General features: G+C 37.3%; 1 protein-coding gene across 4 annotated transcripts in view; it reads right to left on the reverse strand.

Moving 5' to 3' along the window:
- Positions 1 to 17657, reverse strand: part of FAM83B (family with sequence similarity 83 member B) — an 82941-nt gene that overhangs the window by 8973 nt on the left and 56311 nt on the right. For all 4 annotated transcript variants that reach the window (XM_070418370.1, XM_070418369.1, XM_070418371.1 and 1 more), the window contains exons 3-4: positions 12925 to 13089; positions 12064 to 12188 (exon numbers count right to left, since the gene is read on the reverse strand). In XM_070418370.1, coding sequence (XP_070274471.1) covers positions 12064 to 12188; positions 12925 to 13089 — 290 coding nt within the window. The remainder of the gene's footprint in view (positions 1 to 12063; positions 12189 to 12924; positions 13090 to 17657) is intronic.

The raw sequence follows: 17657 nt of genomic DNA on the forward strand, positions 1-17657 counted from the left end.
CACAACAATCCAAAACCTCTGGGACACAATGAAAGCAGTCCTGAGAGGGAAGTTTATAGCTCTACAGGCCTATCTCAAAAAACAAGAAAAAATGGTAGTCAATCATCTAACTCTACAACTCAAAGAATTAGAAAGAGAGCAACAAGAACACCCCAGAGTGAGCAGAAGGAAGGAGATAATAAAGATTAGAGCAGAAATCAATGAAATAGAGACCAAAAAAACAATACAGAAAATCAATGAAACCAAGAGCTGGTTCTTTGAAAGGATAAACAAGATTGACAAACCCCTAGCCAGGCTCACCAAGAAGCAAAGAGAGAGGTCCCAAATAAACCAAATCAGAAATGATAGAGGCGAAATAACAACAGACCCCACAGAAATACAAATGATTGTTAAACAATACTACGAGCAACTCTACTCCAACAAACTGGACAACCTGGAGGAAATGGACAAATTCCTAGAAAAATACAACATTCCAAAACTCAATCAGGAAGAATCTAAAAACCTCAATAGGCCAATAACTATGGAAGAAATTGAAGCAGTCATCAGAAAGCTTCCAGCAAACAAAAGCCCAGGGCCAGACGGCTTCACAGGGGAGTTCTACCAAACATTCAAGGAAGAACTAAAACCTACCCTCCTCAGACTACTACAAAAAATTCAAGAGGAAGGAACGCTTCCAAGCTCATTCTATGAAGCCAGCATCACCCTAATACCAAAACCAGGTAAAGACATCACAATGAAAGAGAATTACAGGCCAATATCCCTCATGAACATAGATGCCAAAATCCTCAACAAAATCTTAGCAAATCGGATCCAGCAGTACATCAGAAGGATCATACACCATGACCAAGTAGGATTCATCCCAGAGATGCAAGGATGGTACAACATCCGTAAATCAATAAATGTGATACATCACATAAACAAATTGAAAGAAAAAAACCACATGGTCATATCAACTGATGCAGAAAAAGCATTCGACAAAATCCAACACCCATTTTTGATAAAAACTCTCAGAAAGGTGGGAATAGAAGGATCATACCTCAACATAATAAAAGCCATATATGACAGGCCCACTGCCAACATCATACTCAATGGACAAAAACTAACACCATTTCCCCTAAGAACAGGAACAAGACAGGGATGCCCACTCTCACCACTCCTGTTCAACATAGTACTGGAAGTATTAGCCATTGCAATTAGGCAAGAAGAAGGAATAAAAGGCATCCAAATTGGAAAAGAGGAAGTAAAACTGTCCTTATTTGCAGATGACATGATATTATACATACAAAACCCTAGAGACTCCATCAAAAAGCTACTAGACTTAATACATGAATTTGGCAATGTAGCAGGATACAAAATTAACCCCAAGAAATCTGAGGCATTTCTATACACCAACAGTGAACTTTCAGAAAGGGAGATCAGAAAAACAATCCCATTTACCATCGCACCAAAAAAATTAAGATACCTAGGAATAAACTTAACTAAAGAGGTTAAAGACCTCTACTCAGAAAACTACAGGACGTTGAAAAAAGAGATAGAGGAAGACATAAACAGATGGAAGAACATACCATGTTCTTGGATTGGTAGAATCAACATCATTAAAATGTCCATACTACCCAAAGCAATCTATACATTCAACGCACTTCCCATTAAAATACCAATGGCCTTCTTCAAAGATCTAGAACGAACTCTCCAAAAATTCATCTGGAATAAAAAAAGACCCCGAATAGCTGCAACGATCCTGAGAAAGAACAAAGTAGGTGGGATCTCAATGCCAGATATCAAGCTGTATTACAAAGCCACTGTTCTCAAAACTGCCTGGTACTGGCACAAGAACAGACATATAGATCAGTGGAATAGAATAGAGAGTCCAGAAATTAGCCCGAACCAATATGCTCAATTAATTTTTGACAAAGGAGGCATGAACATACAATGGAGCCAAGATAGTCTCTTCAATAAATGGTGTTGGGAAAATTGGACAGACATATGCAAGAAAATGAAACTAGACCACCAACTTACACCATACACAAGAATAAACTCAAAATGGATAAAGGACTTAAATGTACGACAGGAAACCATAAAAATTCTAGAAGAATACAAAGGCAACAAAATCTCAGACATATGCCAAAACAATTTCTTCACTGATACAGCTCCTAGGGCAGTTGAAACTAAAGAGAAACTGAACAAATGGGACTACATCAAAATAAAAAGCTTCTGCACAGCAAAAGAAACCATCAACAAAACAACAAGAAAACCCACCTCGTGGGAAAACATATTTGCCAACGTCATATCGGATAAGGGCTTAATCTCCAAAATTTATAGGGAACTCTTACAACTTAACAAAAAGAAGATAAACAATCCAATCAAAAAATGGGCAAAGGATCTAAATAGACACCTTTCAAAAGAGGACATTCAGAAAGCCAAGAGACATATGAAAACATGCTCAAAGTCACTAATCATCCGAGAGATGCAAATCAAAACAACAATGAGGTACCATCTCACACCTGTCAGAATGGCCATCATCAACAAATCAACAAACGACAAGTGCTGGAGAGGATGTGGAGAAAAAGGAACACTTGTGCACTGCTGGTGGGAATGCAGACTGGTGCAGCCACTATGGAAGGCAGTATGGAGGTTCCTCAAAAAATTGGAAATGGAACTCCCATTTGACCCTGTGATCCCACTACTAGGAATATATCCCAAGAAACCAGAAACACCTATCAGAAAGGATATATGCACCCAGATGTTCATAGCAGCACAATTCACCATAGCTAAGATCTGGAAACAGCCTAAGTGCCCATCAGTAGATGAATGGATTAGAAAACTGTGGTACATCTACACGATGGAATACTATGCTGCTGTTAAAAAGAAGGAACTCCTACCATTTGCAACATCATGGATGGAACTGGAGAGCATTATGCTAAGTGAAACAAGCCAGTCAATGAAGGAAAAATACCACATGATCTCACTCATTCATGGATAATAAAGACCATTACAAACTTTTGAACAATAATAGATACAGAGGCAGAGCTGCCTCAAACTGATTGTCAAACTGCAGTGGGAAGGCCAGAGAGAGTTGGGGGGCAGGAGGGAGGGGAGTAAGAGATCAACCGAAGGACTTGTATGCATGCATATAAGCATAACTAATGGACATAAGACACTGGGGGGTAAGGGAGGGTAGTGGTTTGTCAAGGGCGGGGGGGGGGGGGAAAAAGGATACTTATGTAATACCCTTTGTAATACTTTAAGAGGAAAATAAAAAAAAAAAAAAAAAAAAAAAAAAAGAAAATTCTGCTATGCATTTTGGATCTCTGCCTGCTAAGATTTTTATGGAATAAAAAAATGATATTATATTTCATAGATAGCATCCGGGCAAGGTCAAGGCAAGCTAGTGCCACAGGAAAAGTTGAGAGAACTGGTTTCTACTGATCTCTCTAGTCCCATGAGCTGGAGCCTCAGTCTACTCTTATCCAAAATGAGGACAAGAACAGCATAATCACTACAATTCTTTATACTTTGAACATGTTATAATGCCCGATGGGCCTATGCAAATAGAATGTGGGGGGTTGTAAACTGAGAGAGGGTTTGTGGGCAGTAGCCTCAGTTATTAGACAGTGCACTCAGTGTTCTCAGGATTGATAAATTTAATCCTCACAAACCATGCCAGTCAGAATGCCAATTCAGATCTTCTAATACAGGTACAATTTCGAGGAAAATAAATTTGTGACTAATTTATAGTATTTTGTGGAACTTCTGATCTCTTTTTCAGAGTTTAGAGCAAACAGTTACCTTGAAGCTTCATGTAAAATGTTAAATCTGACATTTGAAAATCTAAATAATTAACATGCAGAGTCACTGAGCTGGAAAGGAAAGCACTAACATGTTATGTATCAAATAATTACATGATACAATAGGGGCTAATACAAAACAACAACTATAGAGACATTCTCCACAATAAAGGACTTTGGTGTTTATTAAGGGGGGACAATAACGAAGGCAGATTAAATTATTAAAAGAATGTGCAGAGTAATAATTTAAAATACATTAAATACTATAAACAGTAGTGTGCAACTTAATTATTCTGATATGCTTAATGTTATCTAGAATACTTATTGAATGATGGTATGAGTACAACATTTACTACGTGTTCTTTATTTACACGCTAGAGGCCCGATGCACGAAATTCATGCAAGAGTAGGCCTTCCTTCCCATGGCTGCTGGCATCAGCTTCCATCTGGCACCCAGGACTCAGGCTTCCCTCTGGCTGCCAGCAGGCACCCAGGACCCAGGCTTCCCTTGCAGCCCTGGCTTTTATTATTATAGATGTGTTGGCCATCAGGATGACTTAAAAGAAATGGTGCAAAACTGAATCATTAAAGAAATTTCAATCCAACTGAAGAAATTTCAATCCAACTAAAATTTCAATCCAACTGAAATTCAATCTAACACTGAAGTGTGTTAGAAACAGCAAGTAAAGGAATGAATAGTCAGCTATCAAATGCAAGAAGAATTCCTGGAGAAAGTGGAAGTTTAGCAATATTTTGATAGAAACTAGACAACCCTGAAGTTCATACACAAAAGGTGTGGGGGGACAATTTGTGTGGAAGAAGAAACATAGAAAAAGGAAGTAATAATGGTCATGTATTGATTGGACACAGAAAACAAATTCTGTTTACCTGAAGAAAAGAAGTTATATAAGAGATGGATGGACCTTAAAAGCAAAGCAGAGTTGGATTGTGGAATCTGTTCCCAGGTTTGAATCAATTATAATAAAAAGAATGATTTTTTTTTCTTTAACTAATTGTTGTGTAGACTTGAAAGATGAGGGATTGTATTCACTATGAAGAGTAAAGTAGTTGCAATGAGGTGATAAGAGACTAAGCCAGAGCAGAAATTGGAATGAGTAAAAATGGTGAGCCAGTAACAAGAAAGAATATCTGCAGGTCATAAAAAGGCTGTGCATAGGATATAAAAGAATTACCTGCAGGTGTGGAGCTTAGGAATCTGAGAAGATAATGGTACTAATGAATGTGTGGCAGTTGGAAAACATTCTGGGTTTGGTAAATCAGAAAATACTATTGAAATATAATTTCAGGTAATGGAAAAATATTCAATTGGAGACATTTAATGTAGAGATTATTCTCTGGAAACACTGAATACTCCCAGAGATAAAAGATATACTTATACTGACATTTAGGCAACTTCCTGTAAAATTTCCAGGACTCCAGCCAATCACTGTTCTGCGAATTGACCTATTGATAAACATTTCCCACACAATTTCCACTAAGTTCTATGCAGTGATGGCAAACCTATGATACGCGTGTCAGAGGTGACACGCGAACTCATTTTTTTGGTTGACTTTTCTTTGTTAAATGGCATTTAAATATATAAAATAAATATCAAAAATATAAGTCTTTGTTTTACTATGGTTGCAAATATCAAAAAATTTCTATATGTGACACGGCACCAGAGTTAAGTTAGGATTTTTCAAAATGCTGACACGCCGAGCTCAAAAGGTTCGTCATCACTGTTCTATAGTCCCTTATTCTTAAATATAAGGACAGTGCAAAAGATAGGCAGACATTAGAATAAAGTTTAGAAGATAGCTTATAATGCTTTAAAGCTTAGATGCAATATAGAAACCAAACCGAACAAACACAAAAAAAGGTACTTGGAGGAAACAAAGAAAATGCACAAATAAGAATAAATATGTGTGTGCATGCACACGCGCGCACACACACACACACACACATACAATATTTTCAAAGAAATAGAGAAATAAGTATATAAAACACACATAGGATGTTAGGAAAATATTTCAAGTAGCAGATATTCAAAATATTTGATAGCAACATTCAAAAAGATGGATATTAAGCAGGAAGAAATCCCTCTGTTAGCAATAATGCCCCCACTACTGAATTGAAAATTACAGGGGGGAAAAATACAATGGGAACAGAAATCTAGTTAAGAATTCCAGTGACAGACAATAAAGATAATTGAGGAGAAGACATTGTCAAAGAATAAATGAGAAAACTTCTCAGAATCTAAAGACACAACTATTTGGATTGCCCAGAACAACAAAAGGAAAAAAGGCCTATATCTAGAAACATCTTAATAAATTTGAGAATAGCATGGAATTAAAGGGAAATCCTAGACCCTGGCTGGGTAGCTCAGTTGGTTAGAGCATCCTGAAATATTAAGTTTATGGGTTCGATCTCCTGCCAGGGCAAATACAAAAATCAACTAATAAATGCATAAATACATGGAACAACAAATCAATGTTTCTTTCTTTCTTTCTCTCTTTCCCCCTTTCTAATCTCTCTCTTAAAATCAATAAATTAAAAAAGAGAGAGAAATCCTAGACACTCCCAGAAATAAAAAATATATAAAGTTACATGAAGAGAATTTGAAGTATAATTGTTTGAGACTTCTTAAATAGTAATTTTGAATGAAGGGCAATGCCTTCCAAATTCAGAGGAAAAAATGATTTAAGTTAGAGTTCCATCGCCAGTTAAAACATAAATCATCTGGAATTATGAATTTTTGGACTTAAAAAATTCCTATGCTGATAGAAAATGTTCTTGAGCAAATTTGAGAGAAAAACCATGACTGGAAACAAAAACGAATTAAGAATGGGATTAAAAGTAGGATTTTAAAAACTGTAGCTCAAACTACCTAAGAATACAGAAAATACCAGGACCCTAGCTGTGCTCATTAAAGACCTGTTAGTCCAGACTGGACATCACAGATTGTTGGTAGTAATTGAGCATCTGGAAAAGTTTGTGCTAAGAATTCTATAGTCAACTGGAAAAAAACAAAAAACAACTAATAGAAAACAAAAACAATGAATAAAACCAAAACAAAATGGTCATTGTTCACATTGTTATGAAGGAGAAAATATATCATAAATCACTTCATCACTTATCAATAATAGATTCTGACACAATTTCAATAATGTAAACCCAGACTTCTTATTTAACCAAAAATTATGATAAACTGTATAGGGTGAATGGGAATCAGGAGGGCAAGTGGATATGAGTGGGTACAAAATACAACTCTTCAATTGCCACAATATAAAGTCAAAAGATCATATCTAAAAGTGATCGGTTTAGCCTGGCCAGGGTGGCTCAGTTAGTTGAGCATTGTTCTGTGCATCAAAAGGTTGCTGGTTCAATTCCTGGTCAGGGACATACCTGGGTTGTGGGTTCGATTCCCTGTGGGTCACATGAGGAAGGCAACTGATGGATGTTTCTCTTTCTCTCCCTTTCCTTTTCTCTCTTTCTCCCCTCCTTCTCTCTCTAAGCATGTCCTCGGGTGAGGATTAAAACATAATAATAAAATAAAATTGATAAATCTAGAAATAGCAGTATAATCACATTATTTAAGAGAATGAAATACATATCAGGAGAACTAGCTAAAATAATTAAATAATTGCCCAACTGGCATGGCTTGGTGGTTGAGTGCTGACCTATGAACCAGGGGGTCTCGGTGAGATTCCAGGTCAGGGCACATGCCCTGGTTGCGGACTCATTCCCCAGTGCAGGGGTGTGTAGGAAGCAGCCGATCGATGTTTCTCTCTCTCTTCCTCTCCCTTCCTCTCCCTCTAAAACCAATAAAAACATATTTTTTACAAAAAGTGGTTCAAGAACTCTGAGTTCCTGATTGGGGGTAATAAGTGAAGTCCATGGAGTGAAAATAGTGACAGGTTGTGGCATGGATTTCTAAATATGATGATTGGCAAGTCTGATCAAAGATGGCATCTTGGAGCCAATAACTTCAGTGAAACTTACTTCACTTTAATGAAACTTTTAGTAAGATCATAAGATTTACAAAGAGCTTATCAAATTCTCTCAGTCAATTTTGTGGGTAATACTAAATACCTTCCAGATTTTCATATAATTTCAAATGAGTATATCCAATTAAAAAATTTTATTTACACACATTGATAAAAAGTATGTAAGTGTTTTATCACATTAATGTTAGGATCAGGATATGACAAAACACTTACGTTTTCCTAATAAAACCATCACCATGGTGAGGGAGCTGTCACACAATGTGTGACTGTGGTTAGTACAGACACCAGACCTGTCTAAAAATGCTGGGAGTTTAAAATATGAAGACTGCCCGGCTGGTATGGCTTAGTGGTCGAGCATTGGCCCATGAAGCAGGAGGTCACATAGTTTGACTCCTGGTCAGGGCACATGCCCAGGTTGTGGGGCTCCATCCCTAGTAGAGAGCATGCAGCAGGAGGCATTCAATTGATGATTTGCTCTCATCGCTGATGTTTCTATCTCGCTCTTCCTCTCCCTTCCTCTCTTTGAAATCAATAAAAACATATTTAAAATAAAAAAAGACAAATATTGTATAAAAATAAAATAAAATATGGAGGCATTTTATGGCAAAGAATTTTGAAATAAAGAAGGCATTTTGAGTTTGCCTATGAGAAAAATAGTGACAATTACAGAATGTAAGAGACAAAGGATGGTTTTAACCAAAAGGAACTAAAAATTTTGATCAGTTTCTATGAAGACTGGTTCATATCTGTTCCACCAGATCCTGTTAACAGTAGGAAAGTTTCATGATAATTAGTCAGAAAAAAACCCAAAAAGTGACAAGGGCTGACAACCATTAATTTTTTTAAAGAAATATATTTAAAAGTAACATAATATCATAAAGAGAGTTGTTAGATAAGAGTTTTGATGAATCTGTATAATCTGTGGTCCTAGGCATTCCATATCCACTTCCATAAATGATGATTTTAATTCTGCCTCTGGCTTATGATATAGATAGAACGATAAAAGTTTTTGTTGCTGTTGTTTGTTTATCCCAACATCACCTCCAAACTAGCTCAGCTAGCTGAAGGCCTGGGGCAGGGGGTTGGGGGCGGGCTAGAGGGCATCAATGGGAGAAAAAGGGGAACATGTGTAATACTTTCAAAAATAAAGAACTATTTAAAAAAAAGAAAGTAGCTCAGTTATAGTCATCTCAACATATAGCACCTATTAACACCAAATGGTAGCAAAACAAAGTTCAGGTGAATTTATTGTTGAAAGATCATCTTAAAAGTCAAGTTAAATAATAAAAATGGAAAGCATTCATTATTATGAGATTAACTAATAAACACCATTCTATAAGTCAAGTGAACTCCCAATTTTAATTAAAATTTCAATTAAAACCAAGTAGATCTGAACAAATACATACACATATAATGAGTTTTTAAAAGGACTCATTAATTTTAAGCACTGGTTGTAATTTCTGCTCTCCACACATTTTCCTTTAGAACTCCAAACTACATTTTCCAAAAAAGATCCCCTAGAAAGGAAAGTTGGCAGATAACAGTTTTTTTAAAGGCCTAAAATAATAGTTAACATTACAGGTTTTGGATGCATTAACTCTAATTCTCATGACAACGGCATGAGGTAGTTCTATGATTATCCTCTTTACAGAGGAGCAAGCTCAAACGCAACCACATTAAGGAACTTGCCCACAGCCTTCCACTTTAACTTGTTGCCTCATTCCTGTGGACTTTTTAAGTTCCTGAGATTTCCTCTCACACTGTCCTGCTTACATCCACAGGTCTCCTGGCTTCTTGCCACAGTCTTTAGTGAGGAGTCCACTCTGCCCTGATGACCTGGCAGTGCATACATGCTTGCTGGTGCTTTCCTCTGCCTGTTCATATAGCCTCGCTGTGTATCCCATTAAGGACCGATGCCTGAAATTTATCAGAGAATATTAGGGCAGCACTCACACTGTAGAGCCAGTGGGATCTGGACTGTGCTGCCAGTCCTGGACTGCCTGTGGTCCTTAGCTGTGGGGTTTTAGACACGTCACTTAAACTCCTGGAACTTCAATTTCATCCTTTATAAAATGTAGATGAAAACAACGGCCTTACAGATAAGTTGTAAGGATGGGGTTGAAATATATAAATGAACTAAGCTGGAACAGAGTAGATATACCACCAGTGGAAGCCTCTAAAGATGCCAGAGAGTAGAATCCGAATCACCTGTCTAGTATCTACTATGACAGCCAGACTCTAAAACGTACGTACTTTTTGGTAATATTAGTGACTACGTGATAATTACCAGCTTCTCAATAGTGATGAAATAAGAAAAATCTGTTCAACAGGTTCTTCAGTCCAGCACACCCCACACTGGAGATCGAGCCCACAACCTGGGCATATAGCCTGACTGGGAATGGAACCGTGACCTCCTGGTTCATAGGTTGAAGTTCAACCACTGAGCCACGCCTTCCATTTTTATGAACAATTATTATTAAGTCCATACTATGTACTGTTTTCATAAGGAACAAAAACACATTTAGTATTGTAGAACCATAGAGAATCTGAGATATGAGTTAACCCCCTCATTTTGGGGATGAAGAACTTGAAGCCAAAGGAAGTTATTTTCCCAATGTCTTAATGTTGTTTAGAGGTATAGTCAGAACTGAAACCCAAGTCTCCAAGATTGCTTTTATTTTTTATTTTTAAGAAATAACTAGATAACATTAACATTGGAAACTAATAGTTTCTGTAAATGATTGATAACAATGCAGGTAAACACAAACTAGGCTATTAAAAAGATAAGAGATAAGTGTTGTGCACTGTTGTTGGGAATATAAATAGATGCAGCACTGTGGAAAACAGTACAGAGGCTCCTCAAAAAAAAATTAAAAACACAATTACCATACAGCCCAGGAATTCCACTTCTGAATATTTATCTTTAGAAAACAAAAACACCAACTCAAAAAAGGTATCTGCATGCCCATGTTCAGTGCATTGGCTATATTTACAACTTGAGGCCCAGTGCATGGGATTCATGCACTGGTAGGGGGCATGGCCTGCAGGGATCAGCCCACTGGAGAGCGCTGCTCATCCTTGTCAGCTGAGCTACTGCAGCAGAAGCAGCCGCTCATCCCAGTCATTCCAGCTGCTGTGGACCCACCCTTTGAGCGGCTGCTCCTGCTGCAGAGTGCAGCCGCTCAACCCGGTCAGCCGAGCGGCGCTCCCACTGTGGGAGTGCACAGACCACCAGGGGGCAGCTCCTGCATTGAGCGTCTGCCTTCTGGTGGTCAGTGTGCACCACAGCGACTGGTTGACCACTTGTTCTGATTGTTCTGCTGTCCAGTCACTGGGCTTTTATTATATAGGATAGCCAAGATATAGAAGCAACCTAAATGTCCCTCCACAGATGCATGGATAAAAAAGATGTGGGACATATAAACAACAGAAAACTATTCAACCATAGAAAAGAATGAAATCTTGCCATTTGCAACAACATGAATGAACTTGAGGTCATTACGCCAAGTGAAATAAATCAGACAGAGATAGACAAATACAATATGATCTCACTTGTATGTAAAACCCCTGTTCTCCCCCCAAAAAAATAGTTTATAGATACAGAACACAGATTGGTGGTTGCCAAAGGCAGGGAGGTGTAGGATGGGTAAAAAGGGTAAATGTGTCAAAATGTACAAACTTCCAGTTATAAACTAATTAAGTCCTAGAGATGTAATGTACAGTATGGTGACTATCTATATATATAAAAACCAAGCGACCGGAAGGACAGAACGACTGGTTGTAATGATGCACACTGTGTTGGCCAACTGGCCCAATCAGGGTCCCGATTGCCCCTCCCCACCCTGATTAGGGGTGGGGCCGGTGGCCAACCTCCCGCATCCCCTCCCCCCCGCCAGCCTGGCCTGATTGGCCCCCATCAGGCCTGGCCAGCTGGACCCCACCTGTGCAGAAATTCATGCATCGGGCCTCTAGTAATTAATAACACTACATTGCATATTTAAAAATTGCTAAGAAAGTAATCTTGAAAGATTATCCTCATCATAAAGATAAAAAAGTTTTTCTGTAACTATGTATGGTGATGGATGTTAACTACACTTATCGTGGTGTTCATTTAACATTATATACAAATATTAAATCATTATACGTGAAACTAATATAATGTTACATGTGAATTAATAACAATTAAAAAAGAACTAAGCAGATTACAATAAAATTTGAAACTAATAAATTCTATAAATTATTAATGTGAGAGATGAACACAATGATCTTACCTGTAAGAACCATACATAACTTTCTGGCAGTCAATTAATAAAAATTTCTGTTCCAATTTTCCATGAAATTTGGCTCCTGTTTTTGAAAGATAATCTTGGCCTTTTACTGTCCGCACTCGAATATTCTAGAATTATACGTAAGTATAATATGAAAATTAAGGCTAGAAAGGGAATATTTTGAAAAGTAAAATATATGCTAATATAAAACCTTAGTACCAAAAACAGTGTACTTGAAATAATTTTTAAACACATAACCAAACGACAAATAGTGAAAAGGAACTTTTAAAACACCACCCAAAAAAGAAATACACTAGGAAAAGAGTAATTTAAGATACTACTTTACATTTACATGGAATGGTTTCATAAATCACTTAAGAGTCCTATTGCAAGATCCTTTCAAGTTATAAATTCATAATGTCCAAATAGCTAATATTAAAATGCACCCGCCTTTTAAAAAGTCAAATGGAACTGAAATCACTGTGCCAAATGATTGTGATAAGCAACATCTGCTGCATGAAAGAATCACTGGAGTCAATAGTTTCAAGGTTGTATATGCAAAACAGAAGCATTAATTATGACTGGTAGCAAAAAAAAACTCCGAAGCTCAAGTGCCTCACTATCAAGAAAAGCACCATATACATTTGTCATAAGGATATGTGCTTTCATGAAGTTACATTCGAAAAAATACAAGGGACCCTTTCATGATCAACCGTCATTTTACTTTAAATTATATATGTATATATTTTTTTCTGTTTTACTTTTGGAGTAATATAGCTTAACATGTCTTAAATTCGACTGAGACAAAAAAATAGTACACAAAATATCAAAATGGTACCTGAGGAAAAAACATGGAATTCTTACCCTGAGACGTTGAACTTGGCAACCCTGCTTCTCAGTCATATTTAGGAAATGATTAAAGTTGGATTCATCGAGCAGAATGTATACAGATACCCCTCGAGTTGATGCCTCCACTATTTCTTTGAAAATGTCCACATCTGTAAACATGTCCATCACTAAAGCAATGACCTGTTAAAAATAAGAATAGCAAACAATGTTAGATACCTACTAGGAAAATATCTAGAAATTGGTGCTTTCAATAAAAATTGGATAAAATAGAAAATTAAATACATGTATAAACAAGCACTTGTGTTTTCTAAAATAGAAGGTAAAGGATAAAAAGAGTCTGTTGAAAATAAACAAAAATAAATAAGAAATGAGAGAAAATGGAATGACCTGGGAATAGACACATGGCAACAACAGCCAGGATCATGTGATGCATACACTGTGAATATGTCAGAAGATGAGCAAAATCATGGATAGTATATTAAATCATTTTATTTACTCTAATATGACGTTAAAACGAAATACTGGACCATGCATAAATTATACAAGTTGATGACATTCTCTAAACTAACTGTGAAACATATTTGAATTAGATTTTCCCCAGGTAGAACAATTTCAATCATTCTAGTGGCCTCTCATGATCCTTTTCTTATTTATAAATGGAATAAGGTGCTAGAAGAAGGGAGATGCTAGTGTTAACATCACTCATGTCTTGTGAATATTCTTTAATCAAATATGTGACAAACTCTCAAATTACATTCACAATTATTTTTTATTATTGATACTATTACACATGTCCTCATTTTTCCCCTCTTTGACCAGCTCCACCTAGACCCTGTCCTCACCCGCATTCCCTGGCCTTCACCACACTGCTCTCTGGGATTACGCTGCATTAATAAGTGGTGTGACAATGTATAGGCACTGAGATGAAGAAAAGAAAATGCCCATATTATAAACTTACTAGAGGCCAGGTGCATGGATTCGTGCACTGGTGGAGTCCCTCAGCCTGGCCTGCACCCAATCACAACCCAGGACCCAGGTGGGGATCGGGCTGAAACCAGCCGTCTGACATCCCTCCAAGGATGTAGTAGTGTGCGAAGTGACAGGTGATTGGGGAGGAGCCCGAGGCTGGGCTAGGTGCTAGGCCGCTCCTGTTCATCCTGGCCCTGCTGCACCTGTTACCACCACTGCAAGGTAGCGCTGCCATGGAGGCAGGAGAGGCTTGCACCACCGCAGATGCGCTTGCCACCCATGAGCCTAGCATCTGGCACCCATTGGTCAGCTGAGCGGCGCTCCCACTGTGGGAGTGTACTGACCACCAGGGGGAAGCTCCTCCATTGAGTGTCTGCCCCTGGTGGTCAGTGCGCCTCATAGCAACTGGTCGACCAGTCATTCAATTGTTCGGTCATTCAGGCTTTTATATATATAGATTTTACAAAATAACTCTTAGAAGTGTATGTGTGGAGTCGTCTGGCACCAATTTCTTTTTTTAACTTGAAAGGAATTTTTTTTCTTTATTGATTAAGGTATTACATATGTGTCCTTATCCTTCCACTGCCCCCCCCACTCCACTTCCATTTATGCCCTCAACCCCCTGGTGTCTGTGTCCATTGGTTAGGCTTATATGCATGCATACAAGTCCTTTGGTTGATCTCTCCCCCTTACCCCCACCCTCCCCTACCTTCCCTCTGAGGTTTGATGGTCTGATCAATGCTACTCTGTCTCTGGGTCTGTTTTTGTTCATCAGTTTATCTTGTTCATTATATTACACAAATGATTGAGATCATGTGATATTTATCTTTCTCTGACTGACTTATTTTGCTTAGCATAATGCTCTCTAGCTCCACCCATATTGTTGCAAATGGTAGGAGTTTTAAAAGCAGCATAGTATTCTATTGTGTAGATGTACAACAGTTTTTTAATCCATTCATTTGCTGTTGGGCACTTAGGCTGTTTCCAGATCTTAGCTATTGTAAATTGTGCTGCTATGAACATAGGGATGCATATATCCGTTCTGATTGGTGTTTCTAGTTTCTTGGGATATATTCCTAGAAGTGGGATCACTGGGTCAAATGGGAGTTCCATTTTTAGTTTTTTGAGGAAACTCCATACTGTTCTCCACAGTGGCTGCACCAGTCTGCATTCCCACCAACAGTGCATGAGGGTTCCTTTTTCTCCGTATCCTCGCCAGCACTTATCATTTGTTGATCTGTTGATGATAGCCATTCTGACAGGTGTGAGATGGTACCTCATTGTCATTTTGATAGAAAGGAATTTTTAAAATAAGGAAACATTATTATACAATATGATATTCTTTAAGACATTATTAGCATATCTAAGAAATTTATTTTTAATTTGCCAGATAGTTTCATGTAACAAATTACTGGAAACTTTGGAAAGAAACAAATATACAGTACCAGGATAAATAAAGGTTTTTGTTTGCAAAAAGTAATTGAAGTCACTCATCCAGTAGATGATTCTAGCACAGCAAAGGGAGAACAAATGCCAGTTTCTCTTGCCTGACAGATAATACGCTGGATGAGAATTCAGGAGACTAGATTACACATCTTTGACAAGCTTATCTGATGGCAATTGAGTCTGGTAGCTTATCAGGACTTCTGGTGCGCTGTACTATCACTTGATGTTGAAAAATAATATAAAGTCTACAGAAAATGTCAGTGGTGCCAAGAAAGGTAAAATGAAATGTTGATTTTTCTTTCTTTTTAATAGTGGATTAAATTCCTGGAAAGGAATAATTAGAAATAAGGTAAGCCAACCCTAATCTGAAGGTATTATATTCTCAGTTATCAAAATCACACTGTGCTTTAGAAATGATCACAATGGCTATATATAATCAAAAAAATTATACCTGATTAGGATAACGGCTTTTGAAAAGATACATCAATAGATTTTATTAGTCAGTATAGAAGCTGGTTACAGTAAATGGTATTCAACAAACTACCATGACATTATACAATATTTAAGTTGTTATCTTGCTTCTTCATTAATTCCTATTTTATTCTTGCTTTGTAAGTTGAAAAAGTAAATAAATAAATTCATCCGTCAGCAACATGAGACTTAAAAATTTTTAGAAAGAGATTCCAAGTTGTTTTTAAGATTTGAGTGAAACTTCACATTTTTCAGTAGTTTCGGAGAATCTCACTCAAGGATGTTGGTTTTCACTTATCTTTCTCATAGTAGTAAATTTTCCTAAATTACCATGACAGTAGAGGATACAATGAATTAAAATAATATAAATATGGACAATAAATTCACAATAAGTTCATATTCATGACATAATTTAGGGCCAGTCACAAAATTACATAATCATTTGGTAAGTAATATACTGTAATAATAATTCAGAAAAAAATTGCTGAATTGTTAGGGGTGGTACATGGTAGAATGAAACAAACTAACAGGGTTTCATGGAAAACCTTAAATAATGAATAAAGATTATTTTTAGCCATCCAACCTAAAACACTATAGCACTGAAAATGACAGTAATATTTTAATACATTTACTGAACTAACCTAAAGTTAAATACTAATTCATGCTTATGAATATGGAATAAGTTTAGTTAGGATTTATGAAGGATCTTTAAACTGTGACACGTGTTTAGATTTGATCTAGATTTCAATATAAATCCTAAAAATGGAAATATCTGGTCAAAATAGTACCTTGGAAAAATGTGTCTCATAATATTCATATTAAAAATATCTAAATTCTATTGAGTTATTTTGACTGATAAGTATTATAAAGCCCCCCCTTTATCATTTCATTGTAGTGTTCATATTTATAAATGCACTGAAATACTAAAAACAATGTGAGGTAGAAACCAGTGATAGGAAAGATGACAAGAACTGAAAATTAATGACAGTTCTGATAGAAACTGTTCATCACAATGTTGACACTGAATACATGCATTTCCTTAGAAATATGCTTCACTATCTACAGTATTTTAATTTAGAACCCTGTATTGTTTATTCCTTTGTAAGCTATTAGGATAGAAAGCCATTAGTAATATGCTTCTATATGACCTACTTAACAAAATGTAAGTGTACCTTGGGTTAATGTTCTATAGTCACAGAATGGTCATTATCACCCTCAAAATTGAAAAATTGAATATTATACCTTTTCTGCTTCAAAATACTAAGCACCATTCAAAAGGACTCGGACTTTTTTGATAATTGCCTGCTAGATACTGGTGGATTTACTTTTTCCCACAGCAGAAAAGCTAATAAGGAGTTTAAATGAAACAGAATGAATGGAGCTCTATAATGACTGTATTTATAAGAAAATTCAGCACAACTAGAAAACTTTAAGAATTGAGTAATAGAAATCAAGGGAAATGATCCCTTAGGAAACATATATTTCTGAGTCTGTAAAGCCTGTCAAAAGCAATGTGCTAAATGGATTTCAGAAAAAAGAGAGGCTGTTATTACGAATAAGTGCTCGTCGCCCTTCTTCTGCAGCCTAAGTAAAAATCTTTATTTTGGGTCGGGCGCACACGAGCACAGCTCCAGGGGTAGGGGGCCTTGAGTGGCAGGGGGTGGGGGGTATGCTCTGAGCTGGGCGGAGGGGTGGGGGGGAGAGAGGAGCACAGAGTGAGAGAGTGCAGGACGCTCCAGGAGGCAGGGAGCGGGGGGAGCAGCGCCACGGCCTCCCCGCCGCCTCCACCACCCGGGACGAGGGGGTGGGGGACGGGCGAGCCCCGATGCCAGGGGAGACAGAAGAGCTGAGACCCCTGGAGC

Source organism: Myotis yumanensis, unplaced genomic scaffold (assembly GCF_028538775.1).
Source record: "Myotis yumanensis isolate MYYU_CA2020_CCGP unplaced genomic scaffold, mMyoYum1.0.hap1 SCAF_6, whole genome shotgun sequence".
NCBI lineage: Eukaryota > Metazoa > Chordata > Mammalia > Chiroptera > Vespertilionidae > Myotis > Myotis yumanensis.